This window comes from Crocodylus siamensis, chromosome 3 (assembly GCF_052110815.1).
Source record: "Crocodylus siamensis isolate JL-2025a chromosome 3, ASM5211081v1, whole genome shotgun sequence".
NCBI lineage: Eukaryota > Metazoa > Chordata > Crocodylia > Crocodylidae > Crocodylus > Crocodylus siamensis.
The window spans coordinates 60,738,488-60,766,190 of NC_143397.1; the positions used below are offsets into that span (position 1 = coordinate 60,738,488).

Consider the following 27,703-nt stretch of genomic DNA (forward strand, 5'->3'; position numbering starts at 1 on the left):
TGTCTGGGTTGGAGTGTTTCTTATATAGCTGAGGAAACGCTGCAAGCTTCTAGCACACTGCGTTTGAGGGTGAAAATGAATGCATACGTGCCTGCATGCACATTGGCAGTGTAAGTGCAGCCAGCTTTTAGCCCTGTTGAGATTTTCTGACGGGTGGAGCATAGAGTTTTTATTAAAGAAGATATCAAAAGCATCATACAAAGACAGTAAGATTCTTTTTATTTGTATCCATTTCTATTTAGTACATTACATCTTCAGTACAGACATTGACTAAGATATACTATTTTTTTTCCCTAAACAGTTGTTGGGAGACTTACAAAATAGTTGTTTTGAGTGGCCAGCCTAGTCGAGTTATTTGCAAGGAACAGATTGGTTGCTGCAGGAATGAACAGCTCCTCTTCCTTTGCACAACTGAAGAAGCTGCCCAGTAAGTTTCTTAATCACTTAAAACTTAAATCAGCCCTTCAAAATAATCCTTACAGCTACTCCAGGGCCTGACAGACTTAACTAATTGTTCAAGCTTAGTTTTCCAGAGACTCACTTTGATTTATTGCAGCACCTACAAGTACCACTAAGGCTTTCAGTGCTTTTTTCACCTGATCTGCAATCCTGCTATATTAAAGTAGTGCAAAAAATCCATTAAATTTGCTGCAATAATGCAGGTCTCTGAAAAGTGTTATAGTGTTGTAAAATACATGTAACATCTAACTGCTTAGTTCTGTATAATTTTAAGGTACAAGGGGAAGCTTACTCTAGCAGATACCTGAAAGGGTTTCATCTCACATAATTAGAGTGAAACTCAGTAAAAAAAGTCTCCTATTTCAGAAGAGGAACTGAGGACTGGTTTGAGAATCAGGGAATTGTATTCTCAAGCTTCCTTTAAGAAATCTAGTTAATCATGGGAATTCTGTTAACCCCCTAGTTTTATTTCCCCCCTTCTTTTCAATAGAAATAGTATTTAATAGCCCTGCAGAGTACAGTTTGCTTAGACAGCACTTTGTTACCTGTATCATGCTGAGTACTAAGCCAAAGGGCTATCACTTCACTATAAATCCTTAAGAAAAAAAGGAGCACTTAAATTTAAGTTACATTGGCCCAACTGATTGGCATGTATATAGCTGATGTAATTTTGCATCTTAAGCACTTTATGAAAATAAATTAAAATGAGTCATGGTCCTAAAAGGTGTGGATTCTCACAAATCTAGGGTTTAAATCCCTACTAAAGCTTTTTCCTCCTACTGTCTAAGCGACAATAGGTCATAGCTATTTGTCTAGATTTCAATGCTGCCTTTTTAAATTACCCATGTTGCTTCTTTTTGTATTCCATCCAAGTTTGCATTGTGCTGTTAAGCCACAGCTGTGCTTGATCCCAGGGAAAGACTGATTTGACCCCTGCTCTTCCCTCATTCTGTAAAATGGTGCTTGTCCGTCTGAGCAAGCCAAAACCAAATAAGGAGCTATTACTTTTGCTGAAGCCATTAGCAATGCTCCTAACTTAAGCTGAATTCCAGTCTTGCAGTACCATTCCTTTGGCCAGAAACAAACAGGACAGACTCTGTTTTGATAGAATAAGGGAAAAGATTGCAGCAATTTAAAGAGTAGCTTTCACCTGCCATTCATATTTTATTAATACCAGGAAGAGGTTTTGAAACAGGAGGCACTGTAATATTAATGGAAGGAGTGTTTACATTTAACATTATTGGAACACAAGGGAGCATTTCCCATCTAAAAACTGTGCTGAGGAATCCTTAAGAGTACAGCAAGAACCCAACTGCTCTGGAAGTTTCAACAGCCCTATCACAGCTCTAAGACACCAGCAAGATAAGGACACAGGTCACTCGCAGAATAATCCAGCTACAGAACTGGTCTACTTGCTCATTTCCGCAGCTCCAAAACTAAACACTTTTTTTTTTTTTTTTTTTTTAATGTAGGTCAGTTTGTAGCAAAGAGCTGTCAAAAAACAAAGTGATTTGCCTTAAAAATGCATGATATACTTCTTTGGGGGTGCATCATGCTATTTCAAGTTGTCCCTTCAAAGTACAGGCTTTGCCTTTTTGCTTCGTCACACAGTAGTAGACACACAACTTCTCAGTAACAGAAGTTTACTGATATCCCTTTTAGCTTTAAATTTTATGAAGCTTATTGAAAATATCCTGCCCTCAAGATGCAGCAGTAACTTGAGAAGACTTTTGTATTCCACAGGTAAGTTTCACCCCTTGGCAATATCCTTGGGGAACAATGTTTGGGGCCACAACACTCACATCTGAAAATTTAGAAAAGCCTTTTCATAAGAGGATTCAGATTTGCAAGCCTTTTTTTTCTTTGGTATGTAGACTGACCCACAAATATCAAACATTTTGCTTTTCCTTGTTTATAATTAAAACATGGAACACCAAGGAAGTGTCAGTGGGGAAGGTAACAAACTTGATGACTGCAGTACTGTTTGAAGTAGCATGAGACTGCTATGAAAAAAGGTTCAGCACTGGAGGTACCATGGTACATGTACGCTCAAGATCATGGGATCAGATTCTGCTTAATGAATTGTAATTTTTCTTCCTTCTAAGTCTGGTCATGTTCTCAGTCCTGTCAAATCAAGCAACCCAGACAACTCTACTACTCCCTACAAGAGGGACTGCATTCCCTTACAAAGCTTGGGAGGAGCAACATCCCTGTATGCAGCCAACATGTACAGCAAGGAAAATTAATGGAGAAAGGTGCTGATGGGAACAATGGTAAGGCAAGTGTCAATCCCCATAATTAGTGCCAGCTGTAAAACTCTCAGCAGGAGTTTTTAGTTAATTTTTAGAGTAGCACTAATTTTCATTGAAAGGTACCTTTTCTTTTCTTCTGAGTCAATTTATTTATAAGGCACTCCATTCTTAGTTTTAGATGCCTGCTGCATTAACTAAACAAGGAAGGGACTACGCTAGGCTTTACTCACCTTAGACAATCAATTCAGTGCATCCATTTCTGGCAAATAACTTCACACCAGTATAAATTTGGTCACTGGCACCAAAGTACTTTTTTCTGTGTGTAACCTCTACTCATTTAAGAACACACACATGTGCAACACAGAATCTCTGTGACCAGGTGCCTACTGCACTCAGCTTAAATCACTTACAACTTCGTTAGTGGGGAGGTATCATAAAACACTTTCTTTTGATAACTAGTCCTTGTATATGTAAATATATGCATGAAAATGCATTCGGAACATTTTTTCCCATACAAGGGTTGTACATTACAGGAAGAACCACAGTTAAAATGTTAACAGAACTACAGAGAATGCATGCATAAAGAAAAACTGAGTTGCAGAGCCTGTGGGATATATAATTTTATTTATGTTTACTGCAAGAGGAAGCTACTGAAAGATCTTCCTCTTCACAGTGACTAATAAAATATTTTCAATAAGCTTTAGATGCTGCTCACTGCACTGCATTTAAATAAAAATGCTCACTTTTCATACAGACAACAGCAAAGTAGTAAGCAAAACTTACAACACATTCCCCTAATATATCAAAAATGTTTCCAAGGCAACATTGTTAAAATTATACCATAGTCCCCAGTAACATCAAGCTTTATAAAGGAGGTGATGGGGGAGGGGGAGGGAAACTTTCTTCATCCAGTTAACTGTTTTAAGTACTCTTCTTCTCCTCACCCAGTAAATTCACTGTAGCTTTCTTGGCTGTAAGATGGAAAGGGGGAAGGGGGGGAAAAAAGTGTTAACTTTTATCATACTAGAAGTAACTTGCTTTACTGCTATGGGATATAAAAGACTCAAGTCCCACCTCCAGTGAAAGGACAACATTTAACCAACCAAACCTACCTGAAGAGAATCAGGGAATGAAATGAGATTTACTATAACCTTAACAGCAGAATCCTAAGCTTTATATTATAGGGAAGCAGTGATAAGTCTAAGTAGTACCATTTAAAATGAAAAACTGGGTTTAGTATGCTAAAGTAGATGTATATTTTGTAACTCTACAATAAAATCCAGAGCAAGAAACAGACTAGTCAAATGGTGTGGAACTGGGATAGTGTTAGCAAGGGGTAAAGATATAAAAGATGTATATATATAACTCTTCAAGTCTAAAAAGGTATTTAAAGATGGGAAACAAAAGGAAGATGAAAGAGGAGGAAAGTAACAGAATAGGCATAAAACATAGGCAATAGGCAGAACAGAAATAGTAGAGAAAATGGAAGTTATCTATTTTATAACTGATACTGTATATAACACCAGGTATGTTTTCCTAGTAAAGGTCACACGTAAGTACAAATAGACAAAAAATGGGGAAATTAGGTAATAAAGGGAAATCTCAAGTGACAATATGATTTACGGTCCAAAGATGCTTCAGCTGTTTTTCCAGGAGGTCCCTCCTCTCCTTAGATTGGGGTTCAAGCAAGCTAACAGCCATTTAGCATTAACATGCTCTAAAAAACAGCAGACTTGAAGCACCATGCCTCTTTCTTGGACTTTCAGACTTAATTTCCCCATTCAAACAACACTGTCCCCCTCAACCCTAGTATCTTGAAAAGCAGCATCTAACAATACCAATGTTCTTGACTTTTTCCTAAAACAGCAATACTGGAAAGGTAAAATTGCAAATTCTTTTTATAGGCTTTTCAGTCTTGGCCTCACCTTCCCTAGTGATGGTATCAGCAGTTTCTGCAGCTTTGTCTTTCAGATCTTTTACGACGTCATCCAGCTGAGCCTCATGCTTCAGGAAGAAAGGGCGGATAATTCGATGGTAGAGGAACTCTGCTCCATTGGAAGGGCTTGGAGCCATGCACCACACCAGAAAACCGCACTGCATGGAACAAGAAAGCACAAGAGGATGTAGGACTCGAGATATCTGAGTTCTTTCCCCAAGTCCAACACATTTGGAAAATAAGTTGAAGGTTACTTAATTTTATTTATTTATTTATTTATTTTTTACATATGCAACCATTGAAGTACTCCATCTACACAATGCAGGTAAAGCAAAACAAAGCCCTTTGTGAGGGCACAGATGTCCAGAGAGAGTGCACGTACTGATAAAACTTAATACCCAGATCAGAAGCCAGTAAGATACACGTTTATAAGGCACCTTTATATTGGTGTAACTGTGCATACTGAGGGGGAAAAGTACATTTTACCAGTATGAATATTAAAAAGGTAGGTTCCCTCTTTTTTACATTAAAAGCGTTCTCTCCACATTAATAACCCTATACTCACCACACCTGCACTTAAGCCAACCAGTCAGTTTCTGTGTCCTCAGTTGCTTAGCTATAAAATGAGGGTAATGAGTCCATTTGGCCCAGTGTTAGTAATGTAAAAGTCTCTCTTGACTCAGGCACTAGGAATGACTTCCCTTTCCACTGAGGTGCTGAGAAAAAAGATAAACTGTTTAAATGAGATACTTTTATATTACCAACTAAAACTGGGCCAAATTCTGCCTATAATTCACAAGAGTTCTGCTCATTTCAGTAGGACTTGTTGTATGACCCAGTAAGCAATTTACAAATTCAGTGCTCAGGATAGACCTGTTATACAGATGAAGAAGGGTTGTGCAGAAAAACTTGCTCTTTATAAAGCTCCCCACCAGTTCCAGACTCCCATGCCTTCCCAATCAAATGCTATTTCCTCTCCTGATTCAGCTTTTGTCCTTTTTATTCAAAGCAGCTTCCTCTTCCATGTAGCTTGGGTGTATATGTGATACAGGCCATTCAAAGGACAGGAAAGTGATGTTCCTTAGTTTCTGTTCTAGACCTGCCCTAACACAGAACAGCTATAAAAACTAAGAGAGAAAAAGAATCTGGCTTCAACTCTGCAGGTCAATACATTCCAATTAGAAATCTTGGAGGCTAAACTCTAGAAGTCTCTATGGAGCATGTGCTGGCAGATTTTTCAAAGAAAAAAAAAATCCAGGAAAATGTAGGCATTTTTCCAGTACCAGCAATATAAACCCCTGATACAAAGGCTACTCCTTCTACCAGAGGGTTACACATCCCTGCTCCAGAGTAAACAAGCAGCAAAAGAAAAAAAAGGAAAAAACCAAAACATTTTCCCTTATCTTTATTGCCAGAAATAGTTGAAGCTCTCCAAAAGACCCTGCACTGGATGCAGATACCCAAAATAGAAAATTTCAGTCCAAGCAGCTAAAGTATGGCAAATATATAAGGAATTAAAAAGCAGGGTCATCTTAGGTAAGTTTATCAATTGGCAGTGCTAATATTTCTGCCTAAAACAGAACAGCTGCTCAACCCAAAAAATTGGTATTTCATAGTAGCACCTCCAGAGCCTGGCAGGATGTAGAAGACCCCTCATGAGCATAGAGTCATCTATGTAGTTCTTCACAGATGGGTTTCTAGTATCTGACATCACACCAAAGCACTATTTAAAGCTACCTTTGCAACCACACTACCAGAACTAGGTTATACTCAGTCATGCCACTGCTCTACTTTGTTGCTGCTATTCTTCCAACTTCCTTATGGCAATGTTGAGAGCTCAAGTTAAGATTGAAAAACTTCACTGATTTATGGTAGGTAGTGTTCATTCAGGAAAAAAAGCAAAAGAGAATAACGATTTGAGTATTCGAATGCTTTGTTTGCTGTAATATTGAAGAGCTTAAAATGGCAGCTTGATCCATACAAGGAAAGGAAATCAAAGCCCATAAATTAACAATTTAAATTGAAGATTATTTTAAGTCAGAAACTGTCACCACAACAGTTTGATTCTGAAAATTATAATTGAGGATTTGCTACAAGAATTGGGGATGGGGGGAGAGGGAGGGAGTTCCTGGGAAATAGTTTGCTATTTTTCCTCCAGGCTTATTCTTCAGTGAAAAATCATTATGGTCAAGTCTGCATGCCTCATCTAGGGTGTACTTTATCTCAAACAGGAATTGAGGGACAAGAACTACTCATCTCTTTCTCTATTAGGCAGCGGTAGCTAGCATTTTTTTAAAGCCACACTCTTTTTTTCAGTAAAGGCAAAATCCAAAACACCGTATTAAGAAATTAGGCACCTAGTTGGAGCATGACTCTCTCAAAAAGGGAGAATAACTCTTTTTACTGAATGCTCCTAGGCCATTTTGAACTCTCCTTTTTAATATACTACTACCAGCTAAGTGCTACACATTCTAATTTGTGGTAGATAGGAGTTTGCTGGTAAACTGGCTTGAAAAGAGATTTTAGTTTTCCCCAACAGTAGGAAGAAGTCTTTGAAGATAACATTTAAAAATTGCAAATGATTAAAAGTATCTGCCCACAGTTTTGGAGCATTTAATAAATTTGAAGAAATAAAGTTCAGAGGTAATACAAATATGGTGCTAATAAGCAATTAAAATGGAACTGCAGTAAGTCTCGTTAAACTTGTCAGAGAAAATAAAAGGGTTGAACAGTTCTTTTCAAAAGCTCCTATTTACATGTGACTGTTTATTTAGTCTATTTTATAAAAGACAGCACTACATCTTATACTTCTCTGCCTCCAACATATTAACTATATTTCTTAAACTATTCAAAGACAAAATTATTTCACTCGTCTCTCTACATGCATGCGCACACACTCTCTCCCTCTCCCCCACCCCCCCTTCCTCCCCCTCCTCCACAACTGAACTCTTTAATTGTAGGAAATCCCCCTGCACCAAGTCCAACTTTCTCTCTGGCTAAAGTGAAAACAATTTTAAGTTTCCTTCTTGTGGCTAAGATTAAAATTAGTTGCTTTGATTTCAGCCCTCTTTCTGGTTGGCCAAATGAATTTAATCCCTCCCAATTCTGGATTTGTTCTTAATAGCCTTTTGTATTTTTACATTTGTTGAAATAAGCTTTCTGCAGTTGATTAGATACATTTCCAAGACAGCTTAAATTTGAACTGTATTTTGCTTTCAGAGTTTGCTAGCATTTGATATATAAAATGTCTTGTGTTCTGAAATGTTAAATTTGAAACTGCCAGACTGATAAATCTATAAATAACTGGACAAGCTACATTAAAGTTTTGTCATGAGAGCCATACAGCTGCCTGACTATATTCCCAGCTGTCTTGTAATGAGAAAGTGAGCGTTCTCATAGAGTACATTTAAAAAAAAAAAAAAAAAAAGATCATCATTGCTGCACTCTTAGATTGTCTGCTGTATAGCCACACAGGTAACTGCAGTGTAACTTACAACTGTCAGAGCTAGATTTAAAATTCTCTCTTAGGTAGTGGTAGGAGTGTAGCTGTGGCATTGTGGAGCTCAGAATCAGGTCAACTCTGGCTGTTAATTAAGATTAGATGAATATAGCAGAGAAGCAAGTGAGGTACGCCAAAGCCAGAATGCTCCTGATGCCCAAGCTAGCTCAGGTATCTCTATGTTGAACTGGCTTATAGCAAATATGTGCATACTTCACGTGCTTTTTATAAAAAAGCATGGAACACCAAGTGCTCATTACAAAACATCAGTTCTGGTTAAAAAACATTCACCTAGTCTCTTCAGCAGGCCTCGAGATACCAGGTGGTTTGAGAAATGGATTTCAATAGTTTATAACCTTAACAACATGGTGATATGTTAACAGCGTTTCATAGTGAAATCTTCAGATAGAGACCTACCTCATTTCATAGCAGCAGACTGAACAACATTTTGAAATAACTGAGATCTGATGACAACTACCTCACTCAGCCAGAGGTCAGAACATAGCTTCTCTCATATAAGTATGGACGCAGGAACAGAAGAGAACTATTTTTCACTGTTTTACCCAATCTAGTTTAGAGGTTCCAGGCTATGAGCTTTCTTCTCCTGCAGGGAATTTATTCCACAGTCTAATACAGTTGTTCACTGCCAGAAGGCTCTCTTGATTTTCAACAAAAAGATTTTAAATTTCACACCAAGCAATGATGTATGGACCCTTTGTGGATGTGTATACGTTTTAGCTGTTTTTAGGCTTATGTCCTTTAGTCAAGTTTTTTTGATAGACTGTACATATTTACAGTAAAAGCTCTGTTATCCGGCATCCCCTGAGAATGGGGGATGCCGATTAATCAAATATGCACCATCTGGTGCACTCCCTGGCATCAGTGTGCCAGTGGATGGGAGGGGGCCCACACAGGCTGCTCTGCCTCAGGCTGTGGGCCAAGGAAGTGATGATGAAGAAGAACTCGGCTTATGGCGGTGAAACTGAAGTGGGACTTCTGGTTACGCTTCTGCTGCTTCCCTCAGATGCTGGTTAGAGGAACTTTCTGGCTGATAAAGTGCCAGATAACACAGCTTTTGCTGTACTTCATTTTTTAAAACCATTTCTAGAAGTCCAATTATTTTGTCTTCTCTGAACTTTTCTGTTTGTCAGTGTCTCTTTATTAAGATAAAAATGCTGTAAACTTCTGAAATAAGTTCACAAGTAAGTGCAAACTACTTATGGGACCATATTGAAATCATGACCAGTTCTAGTTATGAATGAATATCTACACATGGGAGAAGTAAATTTGGTTCTCAGCTGTTCCTCATGATGAGATGTCAAGTCTCCATGACATTTCCAAAGGTAACTATTTTTTCCTAAACTTTAAAATATTGAAAAAAGATTGTTGCATTATAAAATAAATCTTCATTTTCAAGAAAAAAAATAAAAAAAAGGAAGGAAGATAGAACTGGCTACTTTTAAGACTAGATCAGAATTTGTCAATCACACCCTGTATGTCAAATGCCTGGTTTAAGTTATAGAATAATATCCAATGCATCTACCATTCTTTCCTTGTGAACCTTTATCCTGGATCAGCTGAACTGTTCCACCGAGGGTTTTAACACGTGGGCCTTAAAATGAAACATATACTGGGGAAGATGCTAGAGAATCAGATCTTAGTAGTTAAAATTGCACAACTGACTTGTAACTGTTACTATGAATCTTTACTGGGCTAACTTCTTAGAATTAAGCATCGTGCAACTAGTTGTTACAAAAATAAAGTGCAAATGAGGGGATGAAATAGGGATAGAGAAAAAGAGAACCCAATCCAGAAAATACATAGCAATTAACTGCTGCACTTCAAATGCAGTTGCCTTAGCTGCAGCTTCCTTTGCCTCTCAGGGCACATGGCAATTGGCTATTTTGTTGAGCATAAGCAATGCGGTTTTTTTAAAGCTGACTCAGAAAGTTAAGTCGATTGGCAGAGAATGCCTACAGTATTTTAAGCAGGTTCCACTTGGTAGTCAAAGTGCAGGCTGCAGAGATACTTCAGTGATAAGGTGTTGCAACTTCAAGAGACAACATCACATCCATCTTTCATTTGTAAAGATCTGATCTAGATGCTATGGGACACATTCCTGGAAGGGGGGGCAGTGCATGCAGGGAAGGATAGCACCTGCCATATTTTCAAAGATATCTGTCACTGCCCCAAAGTACCCTGAGCTGACTCTGCTTGATATGTACAAATAACCTTCAAAACGTAGAACTAGAAACAAAAAGGTATATAGTACGTGGAGGGGAGGGAAGAATATTTAAAGGGACAAATGAAGCCATATAATCCAAAATGTATAACTTTACCCTCCAATTACCCTCTCCATTCCACAAGTGACCACAATAAGAAGCTGACACTTTACTTTTCATTGTGACCTCTCTGCTCCTGCTAGCCCCTACTTCTGTAAACTTGGACATATCCCTAAGACCTGTCTACTGCATGAGTACATGCTGACACAAGTCTTACGGTGTTAGACAGCAAGAATTCCTGCCCTCCTCTTCATTGTTCCCCTAACCTCAAGAAAGTGTTAGCATATAGCACCAAGTCAACTGCAATGCTAAGTGGTTTAAAAATTAACAGGAAAAAATCTTACTACCATTTACCACTTCAGAAGATATTAATTAGTTCCATCAAAATCCTTATTGGAGGGGGAAACAAACCTTCAGCATGTAGTAAAAAGGGAACCAAGACAGAAAGATATCAGAGAAGAATTCTGCAATGCTGAAGACTCCATAAACAACCCAGTAAGTCAGCCACTGTGTGTCGTCATCTTTGTTGGGGCTTTCAATTGCCTTGATTCTGAAAGGAAAGCAGAATAGGTCAGTAGCAACAGTTCTCATTGCAACAATAATTGGGGAGGGAAGGGGGACAGTGCAGGGAGAAGAGGAGCTGTTGTTACCCCTCTCAGTTACTTTAATTTATCTTTGTATGGATTGAAGCTTTCCTTTCATACAGCCAGCTCACCCACAAACTGAATATCAAAGTCTCTCTGTATATTGGAAGGCTACAGATGCATTTTTGTGTCCCCTACTTACAACTCTGTGATAAAGGATTATAAGTAGACACCAACAATTCACCAGCGCTTAGTTCTGTTTATAACAATCTTACTTTATAGTTATTTTGTGAGTAGGGAGAAAGCAACAGGACTTTTTACATATCCATACAGCCAAACTCTCAACATCATGGGGGTTGTTCCTAGGGGGGACAGTATACAGTTTCTAGGCCTTTGTTTATTTTTGAATGACTGTACCTGGGAGGTACTTAGTACCCAGTGATTGAGAAATTTAGATGGAAGTCAGTGTGAACCAACTTAGTTTGGAGTTTGTGCCCTCCTTTCAGAGAGTAAGCTACTGAACTGTGCAAATAGAGTACCAGAAAACTATCCTGGGGAAAAACAATGCTGACATATCAATGGGTGGAAGGATACAGAAGTACAGGCATACCTTGTTTTATTGTGCTTCGCAGATATTGCGGTTTTTTACAAATTTTTACAAATTGAAGGTTTGTGGCAACCCTGTCTCAAGTAAGTCTATCGGCGCCATTTTTCCAACAGCATTTGCTCACTTCACATTTTTTAGCAATAAAGTATTTTTTTAATTAAGGTACATACATTGTTTTTTTTAGACATAATGCTATTGCACACTTAATAGACTACAGTATAGTGTAAACATAACTTTTATATGCACTGGGAAACCAAAAAATTCATGTGACTCGCTTTATTGCGGTGGTCTGGAACCGAACCCGCAATATCTCCGAGGTATGCCTGTACTAAACCAAAAGAAAAGGATGGGAACGGAGGGCCCCCCAAAGCGAAAAGCTGACAGACAGAGGTCTTGATCTGACTTAAATAAATATTTAATAGGTATACACATAAGGCTGAAATAGGGTGAAATTTATGTAGTGCCTATGTTGTTTTAGATTTTTGCAAACACTCCAGACAATGTTCCACTCAAACTAAAGAAGTAAAATAGCCAATTTTCCTGATACCTAAGGAGACAGCACTGCCAACTCTTGCAATTTTATCATAAGTATTTTAATGCTTTCATTTTCAGGGGGAAATGAGTTTCTAATTGATTACTTAAGAGAGAAACAAATCTTGAAAACATTAATATTAAAGGCTCAAACCTAGGTTGAAAGTAAGCATCCAAAATTAAAATGCAAAATAAATATATAAACCACAATTTGAGTGCCTGAAGATGGTAGAACCTTCCCCGAAGCCCTGCTACAAATTTAGGAGCAGCCCCTGTACCATTTGAAAGCACTGGGGGGAGGGAGGAGGAAGAGAGGACAATTTGCTCTCTCCCGCTCCTCCAAGCAAAATGGAAATTAACTTATTCCTGAGAACAAGTGTTTTTGTTGAAGCCTGTACTGTACAGTAGCAGATGTGCATAAAAATATAGATAAGGGCTGGGCCAATACAATTAGGTGCCTAGAAGTATATACAGTGGAACCTTATCATCAGTGATAAAGGGATCAAAAGAACAAAGCAGCTTTATTTGTAATTATGTACACAGTAAAAAGCAGCAGTTTATTATACTAATGGATTACTACTTTTCTGTTTATTCAGCTGAAATGCAACACTAAATTCAGATGGAGGTTTCTCTACCCTGCAAGAGGCAACATCAGATCCCTCTCATTTGTAAGTAGTCTGATCTAGATGCTACAAGACACATTCCACAGGGGGAGGGAGCAGAGGAAGGATTGGCATCTGCAATCTTTACAAAGATGTCTGCCACAGCCCCAAAGTATCAAGCAAAAGTTAGCTCCTGGTAAGTACAGAGAGCCAGCAATGTAGAACTAAAAACAAACAATATGTGGCAGGGGGAGGAGAGGTAAGATCAAATAAAAATGGACAGTCACTAGTAATTTTAGTTTTCAGCAATAGGTTGGAAAAGTTAAAAAGAACAAAACCCTGTAAGACTGTCTTGCCTCATGAGCGAGTTCTTCGCTCTATTAAAGGCCAATGCCAGTGTAGATCTGTATTTTAAATACACAATTTTTCACAAGTCTGTCATTTTCATCCACCACTTCTTTCCAAGTAAAACAAGCACAACAGTTATTCCAAGACTTAAAGACATGGAACTTCATCACTGATAGGCCTGGCAGCTGTTGCACAAGCGTTGCTTGCGATTAAAAAAATCCCTAAATTCTTTTGGTTAATATTCATGTATGGTCATTCAAGAAGCTGCTGACTCATAAATGGAATGGATAGAAATCTACCTGATTTTTTTATAATATAACTTTAAAATGCTACACTTTGATAGATCTTTTTTAAAAAGTAAGCTTGTTTTAAATTAAGGACAAGATGAAAATAATACACCATAAAATATACATAAGGATGACAGCACCAATAAGTCTTATATTTAAAGTGTGGCAACAGGTTTTGTTGCACAAAACTCCAAATCCACTATATTTAACGTCAAAAGCAAACCAGTCTATGAGTAAGTATGATTTTAATAGTACATAAGAACTAGCTTCATTGCACTTAGAACAGGTTGGGTATTTGTATTGAAACAACTTACAAGTTGATCTCTCTTTTCTCTTCAGCGTCTGTTTCTGAATATGTCTTTACTGAACTTTACTTCTGTACTGTAATAGGAGACCATTACCCTTTTACAATATTCTATGCAACTAAAGTACATTCATTATTTTATCTGAACAAAAATTAAGACAGTAGAATACTCAATATACATCTGCATTAACAAGTGATAAAAATTAGAGATGAAGTCAGATCATTAATTATTAGCAATAGAGCAATACCACCAAAACTGACACCACCTTTTAACAAGTGTCATTTTGTCAAAGACTGCCTTGTTGCAATAGTTATTTGTATGCTGAGAGAACAGATGAGTCATTTGTGGTAAAGACCTATAAAATCAGTATTATTAGAAATCAAACAGGAAGGAAGGACCCAAAACCCACAAGGTATAAACTAAGGGAAAAAATTAAAAGACTACAAATATATTCCTTGCCAGTTTATCCCCTAACCCCATCAAGCTGCTAAAACACTGACATGCCATGTCACAGCACAAAGATCCATCTGGATACAAAACTCCTCCAAACATAAAACTCTCTCAATTTTATGGACTTTAACTAGGATTTAGGAATTCAAGCAATCATTTACATTAGTGTTGCACAAAGACAATGGTCTCTGAAAAAACATACTGCTCCTCAACAGCATTTTCTGTTACAATGCAGAATCAAGAACATCCCAGAGGGACCCTAATTTTAATGTTTCCTTTACTGAATTTTGTAAGTTTACAGTACAATACAACTCTCTTTTTACACCTCAAAATTTCAATTCTATTTTGTACCACAGTAATTGTTAGACTTTATTCTACATTGTTTTCCTATGACCTACTCTTTATTGTAGATGGTATTCCGAAGTTACCAAGTTCAGTTAACACACTTAAAATTCTGTGGTCCACTTTGAACTGATCTAGAAAATCAGTTTGGCAGAAAAAAAAAGTTTCAAGCTTTATGTACCTCTAATGTTATAAATTATTATTATTATTATTATTATTAGAGTTAACAATCCACAAAAGTACTTACTTCCCTTTTGTGTCTATGAACAACAGACAAACCTTTAACAATTGTAAAGGTTACAAGTATAAGGCATGGAACTGAGAAACTATTACTGCCAGAGGTCATATAAAAAAAGTTACTCAAAAGCCTAGAATTTATACTGCATACAAGATAAGCCTTATGCCAATAAAATATAAGAGATGCATAGAATTAAGATATTATGAAAAACATCAGTTTCCATGTCTCCCATATATGTCTCCAATATGAAAGCTTATATGCTTTGCTTTCCATTTCCATGTCGTCAGTCTAGTACTGGGTATAAGAAGGTATCAGCTTTAGATCAGAAGCTTTCTTGTACCATGCACAAAAAGTGTGTGTGGGGGAGGAATCAATACCAAAAGAGTGTGAATTTTCTAAATAACAACTAACCAAAGGAAAAAGGTTCTCCAATCTGTCTAGCCCTTCCCCATTTCAAAAAAGTGGTGCCAAAATATGTTCCAATCAGAGACAGCACATTCCTTCTCAGAAAAGAAAACTTTGAGTGGCAGCATTGTTATAAAGCTATCCCCCTCCTCACTATAACACTATGAAATGAAATACAACCACAAATGGGAGGGCTTTAAAAGGCCTGATATCTGTAACTTACTGTGTATTTACCTCCCTGTTAAATGAAGAGCCTATAAATGTGCTGTATATACCTCTCATGAAGTAAATAAAATTTGTGTTCCACTACTGTACTGTATTTGGTAGTACTGTTGTTCTGAGACAAAAAGAAATGCAAAATTCTAGAACTCTTGGTTCAGAGATGATACCATTTATTAGACCAACTAGGAAATTGCAAAAAAAAAATATATACATCTTTCTGCAAGCTTTCAGGCACACATGCCCTTCCTCAGGCTTAGGGAAAATTAAAGATGGTAAAAAGTCCCCACAGGTAGAAAATAAACTTCATTTTTTCCACAGAGGGAGCTGAAGGTGCAAGCCTGTTCAAAGAACTTCTCACAAAGACACACTCATGGACCCAGAGTAACAGACTTCCACCTTCAGCTTCCTCTGTGCAAAAATGAAGTTTATTTTTTATTGTGGGGACTTTTTACCATCTTTAATTTTCCCTGAGCCTAAGGAAGGGCATGAGTGCCCGAAAGCTTGCAGAATTTTTTTTTTTTTTGCGATTTCTTAGTTGTTCTAATAAAAGGTATCATTTCTGAACCAAGAGTTCTAGAGTTTTGTATTGCTACTGTAATGAACACTGGTGAATCTGCACTCTGAAAGAGAAGCTATCATGCAGACCTTCCCTTCCTTCAAATGTCCTAAGAACAAGAGAGAATCATCTTACCACATTCTAAAATAGCTTCCAAATGGCAGTCTGTGAGCTGCATGCAGCCTGCAAAGGGTTGAGTTATGGCCTCTGGGCTCCTGTTCACTGCTACTTCCCCTACTGCTCCAGCTGCAACAGCAGCCATTCTCCTCCCCCAGGGGGCAGGCGAAGCATAGCAGGCACAGTGCAAAGCGCTCAGGGTAGAGCCAGGCTTACAGCTGGTGGTAGGGAACAGCCACAGGAGACCATGCTGCAGTGTAGCTGAGGTGTCCTTGCAGCATGCACCCAAAAGGGATTCTGACCACCCCCTCAGTAATGCAGCCACTGCTAGCACAGCCCATGAAGCATGCGACCCCCAAGCACTCAGAAGCTGGGAAGCCCTATTCTAAACATTGGTACAAGTGGTACAACCCTTTTCCCCCAATTGTTTTCAGTAACTTTTATTGTTACCTCTACTACTCCAAAAATGCCCTAACATGCAATCCTTCTGGTTAAAGTCTTGCCCACACCTTTTAACCTACAGTTTCATAGTATCAACTACAGCTTTCTGCAACAAAATGATGTATGAAACTTGTCAAAGATCAAAGTCTTTCATTTCAGATGCCGATGGCAAAAGGTCAGAGGCTAACACAACAAATTCTGCAATTGTAGTCTATCCCTCTGTATTAACAGTGCTGCATATACACACCCCTGTCTGTGCCTCATTTTAAATCACTTGAGCTTCTCATACGAGAGAGAAACTAACCTTGACAGCCCAGCACGAAAGATAAAGTACCTATAGTAACAAGATTAGCAGACTTTAATGAAACTGTAAGATCAGAATAATGTGTCGTGCTTACCCTGTTGTGACCAAACAGGCTCAGTACCACCTAAACTAAAAGAAAGGCCCCCCCTTTCTTGAAGGATAGGCTGCCAGCATGAAACTTGAGCAAACAAAGAAAGCACAAGTGCCAACCTGTTAATTATTCATGCCTGGCGTGTAGTAATTGGCTACCCTGCCTAGTATAACTTTGAAAGAACTTCCGCCCAAAGCGGAGATCTCGGAGCATTCCCAGGAGACACAATCTGTAATCTGATCAGTTACAGACATCTCCCCACCCTGGTTTATTTTCTTTTGGCATAACCCCGTTTCTGCTGGCTCGTCTTATCTTCGTCTGTCTTTCTCGTCAAGAGCTCTTGGTAATCTGCAGACCACAGTAATTTGTGTGACCTGCTTGAAACCTGTATTCATCAAGTCTGCAACCCACTGTAATCACTGGGTGACAGAGCATCTGCATGCTGTAACTCAGTAATCAACTCCTCTGCCTACACTGCACTACATCAGTAGCATAAGTAAAATAAACTTTCCGTGTAACCATGATGCTTTAAATCATCTGACTCCTGCTCGCCGTTAACACCCACCTGTCCGGTCATAAATCCCTCCTCGCACCAAGCCGGTCATGCCGACCCAGGCTCGCAGGTCAAGGGTGCACCGGTCATCGGGGCGCAACAAAACTGAATCTTAAACACTTTGCTTTTAAGTAGCCAGATATCTGTACATGATTGATAATGAACTCTACTGTCAGACCTGGGCAGGCAATTATTTTGGGCAGGGGGCCGCTTACTGAGTTTTGGCAGGCATCAAGGGCCGCATGACAGGCAGCCAGGGGCAGATAAATATTAACTTAAATTTTTTTAGGGGCCCCGCAGGCCGAATAGAATGGCGTGGTGGCCGGATCCAGCCCGCAGTTTGTGTTAGACCGGCCTCACCATTCTAATGCCATCTTTTCTTCCATTTTTCTCATCCTATCCCTGGTAAATCACCTAAAAATCACAGTGACATTGCTTCTATGCAGGAAGTACCCACATTTACATCTTCTTCACTGGTCTGATCTTTTTCTTACTCCATACACCAAATTTGGACTTTAACCTTAAATCTTTCAGCCTGTCACCAAAAACACCATGTTTCAAGACATCATCTAAAGCCACTTTCTGCCACACAGATGCACTATCCCTCTCTCCCCACAAAAAAAGAAAAAAAAATTAGTCTGCCATCTTCCTTCTCACAATTCATACATATATGAAAGGGCACTGGATAAGTTTACTGGAGGTACAGGTCAGGAGAGGACAACAAGCCTCCATACATGGAGTCAGGTACTAATTACTAGAAGATGAACCGAGATGGACGTGGGTGCAAGAACAGACTGAGTACTGATCAGATTTGCAGGTGACCAAACTGAGAAGAGCTGTAAACACTTTGGAGGATAGAATTAAAAATTTAGAGGATCCTGATAAACTGGAAAAGCTGGGCAGCAGACAAGAAGTGTCCAAAGACAAATATAAGGATGGTACACCAAGGGAAGAAAAATAAAATGCAGACAAAAAAAAAAAAAAAGGATAACCTTCTTCATAACAGCACTGCCAAGAAATATTCAGAAATTATGGTACATCATAAACATGACTCAGCACTTCAATGCCATCAGAAAACAGTATTAAATGAAATTCTGGATTATATTAATAGAAGCATATGCAGAGAAGATGACTATCACTTTACTTAGCAGTGGTTAGGCTTCACCTGGCATACTGTGTTTTCAGGAACTACATTTTAAATATTACAGAAACTAGAGAGGATCCAGAGGTGAGCAGCAATAGTAATAAAAGGACTGAAAAGCAACCCATATGGAAGAAAGGATGAAAGAACCAGTAGATTTGATCTGGAGAAAAGGTGATTAAAAAAAGAAGATATGATAGGTTTAAAGTATTTGAAGGCTGACAAAGGTGGTGGAAAAATGTTGTTTTCCCTTGCCACAGCAGGCAAGATATATTGCAGTGGATTTAAACTGTAGCAAAGCAGATTTAGATCAAGTCTCACAGAAATCTTTATACTTATCGGAAGACTCAGACAACGGAACAAGCTTCCCGGGGAAGTCTGGAAGTTTTCAAGGAGACACGGAATAGTTGACTACCCAGGAGAATTCAGAACTCTGTGCAGAAGACTAGATTTGGGATGGAGGTCTCTTCCAAAACTCCTGAGTCTCTGCACAGTAGCTCCTCTCCATCATGAGAACCTGCCACACTGACAGCCATTCTACGGCTTTTCTAAAACAAAATTACCACAATCCTAGTCAGGAATGTAGTTTTACTGATCCCTGAACTGACTGAACACAGCCAAGCAAAAACACTTTTTGCATCAGTGGAGCTTAACATGACTTGAAATCCCAGGGAGGGGTCCAGTAATCCCAACCTAATTTATCTATATGAGAGGCTGCACTGGTACCAATGCACTGATTGCTAGACCCAGCCAACAAATCCACATTTGTAATGAGGTTCAATTCAATTTATCCAATAGAAATCAACCAACTGGTCTTGCCTTTTGGTAGGTACCATAGCCAATTAGATATGGCGTGCAAGCACTTATCTAGCAGAGAGCCAAAAATAAGTGTGTCATCCTTTCAGCAGAGGTACCAACACTGTAGTTCTGCAGGAGGAAGCCACTAGCTAGTCATGTGAAACCAATGTCTTTTACTTCCTCTGTGACTGCAAGGGCTAATTTTATTCCTTCAGAGAAGACTGATAAAACTGCATTTCATGTTCAATTACTGCCCTGGTCTCTAGATTTGCAGGGGAGAATCTTCCTATCGTTAAGATCAATGACAACACTATTTAAATTCAACAGGATCAGGCCTCTAGTACATTCTTCAAACCTAAAGAAAAATAATGGACCATCTAGCATGAAAAAAACCAGAAAGAAATGCAGACTTGCCTATACTTGTCCAGAGTACTGAAGCAGATGTTTCCAAGAAAACTTATTTCCTGATCACTTAATTCTTCATTTTTCTGATAAACATTCTGCCCTAATGTAAACAATACTTGTTACTTGTACAAAGTAGGGTTTCTATATAAACAACTTTCCTCTAAAATTAAAAAATGAACAAGGAATTTTGCTCAAGGTTCACTACACTGTCCAAAATACTGTATCAAGACAAACATTTCTAATGAAGTAGAATCTGTTTATAGACTTACACAAAAAACAGGCTCTGATCAATAGCCCAGATTTCAACTCAAGTTCTTCAGACTTAATGACATTTACAGTCAAAACCCTTGATCCAAGCAGTCCTAGGTTTAGAAGGATGTAGGGAAAGAGAAAGTGGGTGTTTGGATTTTTGCCATCATTATACGTGGGTATGAGGTCATATTTGACTGCGTCTAGAAATGCGAGGCAAGCAGCACATGCAGCTAATTAGTATTCTGGCAGAGTGAAACGTTGTTATATATTTAAAATTTAAGAGACTGCCTCAGAGCTGATGACCCAGAGCTTCCCAGCTCTCTGCAATGGAGACAGGAGTTTGGAAGCTTTGATACGACAAGGTTCCTGAGCTCCTAGCCAGCCTACCTTCTTCTCCAGCAAAACAAACCAAGGGGATCCCAGGCCATGGCCATCTGGTTCATTCAGCAACTGCAACCCTGCCCCCATCAAGCAGAGCCCATCACTCAGCAATATCAAAATAAAGCAGATGATCCCATACAGCACCTGTAAAGCTGCTGTGCAGGGTCACCTGCCCTGTACAACAATGCCATACTGCTCCAATTATGAAGCTGACCCCATGTAGTATAAGTAGACTATGAATTATATCATTTTTGAGAAGGAATGAAAAAAGGTGAACCTACAAATCAGAACAATACAGTAGTTTGTTGACAGTAGCAGCACAAATCGCAGGGCACTTTTCTTTCCCTAAGAATGGGGGGACTGTCCTGTCGTCCTTTGCCAAGATTTTCCCTCATACTACTAAACAAGCATTTCTTAAACCCAGAGAAACTTGCATTTCCATGAAGCAAATCACTATATCTAACTTTGAGAGCTTATAGGGTCAAAACATCACTTGACAATTATATTGGGCCAACATTTCAGTAAATCAGTGAAAATAAAGAGCAGTAATTCAATTTTACTATTATTTAATCTTAGAATCTCTCTAGTTTCTAACCACCCATTACTTCTAAAGGGAAGCATGAGACTTGTTCAAGTATGATAGTGATCTGCTTGAACTAAAAGGCCCATAAATTAAAAAAATCATACAGCAAATTAATATGCACTTCTCAGCACCTATAGTGTCATTATAACCCTAGATTGTGGGCTGTAAAAAAATGGTACAAATTAAAAACATGATTGAAAAGCAAGATCTGTCAGATCTCCTCATGTCTGAATTTAGAAGTGAGGGGTGTGAACAAATTCCTCAATTGTGTATTTTTTATACAATTTCAGAACCAGCAATAGGTCATATTCATTTGCTGATTTAGGAGAAAAGTGTACTCACTTAACTGCATCTTCGAAAGGAAACAAAAAGCAGGAAATAAAGCTGAAAAAAAATTAATTCTCAGTATGTCCAAATGCTTTATATTTTCAAAGTGATATATAGTCATTATAGCACTCCTGAGGTAGGAGATATAGCAAACATCCTTATTTTCTGGGACATGGAAGGTGTAGGCAGAGGTATTAAGACAGGGGTGAGCAAAATGTGGCCCAGGGGCCGGATGCAGCCCACCAGGCCATTCTGTCTAGCCTGCGGGGACCCTAAAAAAATTTAGAAAATTAATATTTATCTGCCCTGGGCTGACTGTCATGTGGCCCTTGATGGCTTGCCAAAACTCAGTAAGCAGCCCCCTGCCCAAAATAATTGCCTGCCCCTGTATTAAGTGATTTACTTAGGGCTACATAATGAAAAAACCCACAAAATTAAGAACTTGTGTTTCTGTTTTCCCAAACCCCTCCCTGCCACACCATTCTCTAGACTATGCTCTTTTATCAGATGAAGATGATAAAAGAATCAGCACTTACGTAGCAAAAATGTAGATAAAGAAAAACAATAATGCAAATTAAGCCAGAACACAAGACTGCATTGTATTCAGTTGTTTCTTTTTTAAAGATTTTAGCACTATTACTGCCCAGAACAACCTTTTTCTTTAGCAACTATAAAACACTAAGTAAATTTAGGAATTTTCAGGGCTGTAGGTTGTTAAGCTCACCACAAAAAAATTGCTAAGAAATTTGCTAAGAAAATGTTTTCCAACTATTTATTTGGTCTAATAAAAGTTATCAGATAAACCCAAAGAACCTTGTCTCCCTTAAGGAAGTTTCAGACATTTTAGTAGACCCTCTTATTGCTTTTCTTAATCATAACCAAATACTCTACATTTTTTTTCTTCCTAATATATGCACTTTACTGTAATCAGTTCACCACCACTAGTTATAAGAGGAACTGTGCTAAACAAGGCTGGCAACATTTCCTCTGCTTCCTTATGCTTTCTAGATTCAGCCTGCTTAGTTTATTTAAGCGCTGGAAAAATTCACTTCTCTTCTTGTTCAGAGGTGAAACTGACTGAAGATATAAGAAGTTTTACCTCCAACTTCCATGGTTAAAAACCTCACTATCAGTGTGATCTACTACAAACAAGTAGAAGAGCTTACAAAATTCAAGTTGATCTACAGCACTGGTGCCCAATCTCTCTGCCCCATGGGCCAGCTGAGTGGCATGAGGTCAGTCCACAGACTGGATGTAGCACAGGTACGGTGCATGGGTATGATGCAGCACACCAGCTCAGCCCTACGTGTTAGATCCAGCCACAGACTGATTATATGCACTGGTGCAATACCATACCCAGGGCCACATCAAAACAACCTTCTGGGCTGGTCTGGGGTCTGCACACCTCACAGAAGGGGAAGGGTGGCAGCATTAATTGCTGTGGATCTGGAAACAATCCTATGATTATAGAATTACAGTTGTGGGTTAAGAGAAAAATATACATTACAGGTCTCTATTTGTTAATGTTTGATGATCTGCTTGGCATTGTCAGACAACAGAGAAATCATACCCCATTTTCCTAACTCAAAGGACTAGCTGTCCAAGTGGACATCCTGTCCATCCCTTGACAAAAGCAACTAGGAAAGTGTGCATTTGTAGCAGTGGGCCTAAATTTGTTTCTACAATCTTGTTTTAAAACATGGAATCAGTCATAGCACGGAAATGGGAGTTGGACCCAATTCCTACTAGAAAACAATTTAACAGAGAGATGAGGAAACAGGAGGAATCTGCTCCCCTCCCACCTTTTGGAATGTTCTGCTTTTTTAACAATAATGTAGCTAATTTGACTCCATAAGAGTCAAATGAAGACCTTGGGACAGTATGCTGTAGTAACCATCTTTGGGACTCCCCCCTTTTCCACGAAGATTTAACTTACAGAAAGCATAAGAAAGTTCTCTCAAATGAAAGGATCCCCCCCGCTTTGATGCCTGGAAAAGAGATTTCACTTAAACTAGATTAGCAGACCCAACTATATGCATGACTTATTTTAAAGTGTCCAACAAAGAATGCAGTAAAATCAAATCAGAGCATTACTGAAATAATAAGGATCAACACTTTATCTTTCCAATAAGATTCTGTGAATGAAAAGAACGTTGTGAAAAAAGTTTACAAGTTACCAGCAGACAGGCATCATTCTAATGACTCTGTAATATAGAAACAAGTGCCTGTTCAAACATTGACAAAAGTTGAACTTAATTCCCTGAATTTTAGTTTAAGATTATTATTTCTTACACATCTTATCTTTTTGTCATCCAGAAAAATATAAAATACAGAAGTGGAAATGTGAACTGAAAAAGCACAAAATACAATGGACCCTTTCATCCATGTTCCACTTTTGAAAGGTAAGAATTTGTAGCAAAGAGGGAAGTATCTGCATGTAGGCACACATGTTGTGCTCCTCAGTAAAAAGGGTCCTGGCAAGACAGAGTGATGTACAGGTTACCCATGAGAAAGCCTCTTCCCAATGGACACCCATACTCCACACGAAATGGATACATGTGAAAACCCCCTTTCCCTTACTAAAGCAGACACTTATGTTTATTCTACATAGAAGTAAACAGAGAAAGAGTTAATTAAAAGTTATAAAGGGAAAGAAAACCAAATTTAAGATAAGGGGGGAAAAGCCACTGACTCTGTACGATTTGCCTCCATTCTGCCTTGAAAGACATGCAAGCTGGTCTTTCAACCAATTCACAAATTCAGCATCAGTTTCTAGATACTGACATGTAATCATTCTCCACATCCATATTTGACTATTCACATATAATAAGCTACATGCAAATAGCGAGGTACTGCAGGGATGAGTGCTATAAAACTTTTAAACAAAGACTGCCTCATGTTGTAAAATTACTTGGTACTGAAACATGCCATGTTGTATAACCACAACTCCCACGTGACTTCCTTAAAATGTAGTAAGACCATCAAGAGGAAAGCGACACGCCAACAAGTTACACTTTCCACCAATAGATTCTAGAGAATGAACAAAGCATGCTATTCCTTTAAAGTTTTGGTATATTTTAAGTTAGTTGCTATCAAGTGTTACCTAGATAGAAAATAGTTCTTTTAAATGTCAGCAGTACAAGTCACTGAACACCATTTACCTAAACTTATCTGGAAAAAGTCTTTTTGTCTGTAATTTTCTAAAGTAACACCCCCTAACGAGAGCAAGTACAGAAAACCACTCTGTAGTTTTAAACCTTGTGATTTTTAGTTGTTTTAAGAAGGTAGGATTAATTTAGTCCAAGTCCAAAACTGAGCCAAAGTTCAGATGTCAGAAAAAGAGGAAGAACGAACACCCCAATGTAATTTGCATTTGTCCTTATAAAACAGCAAGGAATTGTCCTGATGTTAGCCAGAGAACATTTTCACAAGTGCTGCTTATATATTCATAAAATGCCTAGTATCTTTAAAAAAAGAGAGACATGAATTCTATCATGTAATGACAAACAACAGTTTTTAAAAAGCACAGTACAGCTGGGGAAACTTCCATTTTATGAATAGATTACTGGAAGCTTTTTTTAAAATCCACTTCCAAAAACATTTACAACATAAGATATTTTGTTTTGTCTGAACAGGAAATTGATTTTAAAGTTACTTTAGTACTTGTGAGCTAGACTGATGATCCTAGCTACAGGAGGCACGCCCACAAATTCTTCATGCCATCTCAGGATTTAAAACAAAAAAAACAAAACAGAAACAAAAATAAAGTTTTAAAATAATCTCTTGCTACCAGTCACTCTTCCAACATCTAACTTCTGTATCAGCTGGTTATTTTGGAGTGCACAGTTTTCATTAAGTGAGGTCTGTTTTCAAGTCCATTATACAATGCTTACATACTGACACTAGATTAAATTAGTGTCCTGCCAAACATCTGGAACCACACTCTAAACTAGAACATCCACTTTCCCAACTATAGACATTTTCTCTTGCTACTAAAAGCAAATACAACCCCATAAGTCAACTCACATTAAAGCCAACAACATTCAAAAGCTTAAAATCAGAACGTACTTCATAACAGTGACAGACTTCTTAAGCATTAACACAAGTGATTTTCAACCAGGGTGATGCAGCACCCTGGGGTACCTTAAGATCCTTTTAGGGTGCCATGGGATGCCGCACAATGTTAACACTATTAGGTGCACAAACATGAGTCACAAGAAAAACCCAACAATTAAAAAAAACAAAAATTCTGACCTGTGGTCTAAGTTCTTTGCAATAGAAGAATTGCTGTATTATTTTTCTGGAGTTAAAGGAGTGAAAAACTTTGCTACCATTTTCTAAAGCAGCAGTTCCCAACCTCAGGTAGCAACCCAAATGAGAGCTATGAGGGCAATGCTGGTGGCGCCACACATAAAAGATGAGCTGCGCCACATGCCAGGAGCTCCCCCGCCGCTTCCAGCAGCTTGTCACAGGAAAAAGAGGTTGGGACCCACTGTTCTAAAGGGTACCAAAGCCTAACAAGAGTGCCTGGAGTCTAAATGGGTTGAGAATCACTGCACTGAGGAATCTTGACATCTGGATACCTACACAAGGGATCTGGAGAAAAGTCAGGTTTTCACACTTGCTGTTTAACTCCTAAATCTTAAGTGAGACAGTTCCCCCCCTGCTCAGTGCCCCCTTATACCACACTCAATGGAGTGGGAACCTTCAAGTGTACCTTGCTTCCATACTAGTGACAAGAACTATTAAACAGCTTAAAAATCAGATATGTGACTGTGATTTTGCAGTGTCATTTTTAAACCACAACCAATGCATAGCTACCATTAGTAAAGCAGGAGAAAAAGGTCAGTTTTTTTTTTAACTTAACAAACCACAAGCACTATCTCCCCATCCAACTATTGATTTGTTCAGTTATGTTATCCTCCCCTCACTGCCCTGGCCCTCCACCCCACTAGCCCTGCTCCTGCTTTTCTCTCTCCTTGTATCTAGCCATGTGCAGGCATCCTTACACAGAATCTGATTAAATGACCTTTAGCCCACAAAAGTATGCGCGCGCATATGCACACACATATGTGCATGTGTGTGTGTAATCACTCACACACACACACACACACACACACACACACACACACGGTACCTTTGCAAAAGTCATGGTGACTAAGTTGGGGGAACAGCATAGCAGCCACTGAGGGAAGCCGTACAGGCACACATCTCTCTTCCCCAAACAGCTACCCTGCTGTTCACTCAACATAGTCACTATGACTTTGGCAAAGGTACCTTTTCCCCTTACTTGCTTTACTTTTTCCCTTTACATTTTCTTTTAATGCTGTAGGTGCTCTCTAAACAGGCACCCTGCAAGCTGAATTGCTTTATCTGTTTCCAGGGGCAATCTAGCTGCAAAAAATCCTGCTCCTTCATACACGGGGGGAGGTGTAAACACATGGTTTTATATGTATATGCACATACAAATAAAGCCGTGTGTGCATGAATACAAAAAACAAAACAAAAAAAAAGACACACCCTGCTCCTTCAAAGTCATGGTTGTAATTATGGTTGGGTTTGTGTAAAATTATGTAACACACACAAAACCACAAGTTTGAAAGTGTGTGCGCATGCATGTGTGTAAACACCCCGCTCCTTCAAAATCATGGTTGTGCGTGTAAAATTATGTATTTTGCACACACACAACCATGATTTTGAAGGAGTGGTTGTGTTTTACACACACACACACACACACACAGCCAGCCAGCCATGTGGGCACACATCTAAATACAGACATGTCAAAACAGCTGTATGTAATTTTACACACCAAGCAATGATTTTGAAGGAGAGCATGTGTACCCATATACACAGGCTCCCCCAAGCCCCCCCGACCCGGGGCTCCCACGGGACACCGCCCTCCTGCCCCTTCTCCCTTGGTCGGACGGGCACTCACGAGACGTAGGCGGGGTAGGCGAAGCCGATGAGGTTGCAGAGCAGCGAGGCCCCGTAGCCGATGACCAAGTAGACAGCCAGCGCACCTGCCACGCCTGCGGGGACACGGACACAACGTTAGTGCGCGCCCGCCTGCCTGCACCACCCCCCCGACTCTCCACGACCCCCCGCTCCGCCCGCACCAGCCGCGCTGAACGGGTACATGGCAGCAGCGTCCGGACACGTCAGCGCCCGGCGGGTGGGGTGGGGGAGGGGCGGCGCTGACCGAGGGCGAGGTAGGTGCGGCTGACGCCGGTGCGGGCCTCAACGCGCTCCAGCAGGGCCGTGACGCAGTTCTTTTCATGCAAGAACCGTTCAAAACGCTGCCGCAAGCTCAGCGTCGCCATGACCGAGCCACTACCGCCGCTGTCAGCTGCCTGCAGAACCTCGAGCTGCCCAGCCGCGGCCGTGACGTCACGGGACACGCGGCCT

The 27,703-nt window shown here is 39.3% G+C and overlaps 1 protein-coding gene and 1 long non-coding RNA gene across 5 annotated transcripts; one reads left to right on the forward strand and one right to left on the reverse strand.

The window, feature by feature from the left end:
* Nucleotides 1-202: 202 nt before the first annotated feature.
* REEP5 (receptor accessory protein 5) lies at nt 203-27,703 on the reverse strand. The gene is made up of 5 exons (XM_090038382.1): nt 27,498-27,703; nt 27,234-27,327; nt 10,840-10,978; nt 4,637-4,805; nt 203-3,682 (listed from the first exon to the last, which is right to left on the reverse strand). The coding sequence occupies exons 1-5, from the start codon at nt 27,616-27,618 to the stop codon at nt 3,633-3,635; spliced, it is 573 nt and encodes a 190-aa protein (XP_089894508.1). The 5' UTR covers nt 27,619-27,703; the 3' UTR covers nt 203-3,632.
* Nucleotides 4,819-26,043, forward strand: LOC149868323 (uncharacterized). 4 transcript variants are annotated; one of them, XR_016441226.1, is made up of 4 exons: nt 4,819-9,489; nt 12,747-12,818; nt 22,364-23,700; nt 24,934-26,043. It is a non-coding gene; the product is annotated as an uncharacterized LOC149868323 (long non-coding RNA). The 4 variants fall into 4 exon arrangements; XR_016441227.1 differs by having other exon boundaries at nt 22,364-22,533; nt 23,615-26,043; XR_016441224.1 differs by having other exon boundaries at nt 22,364-26,043.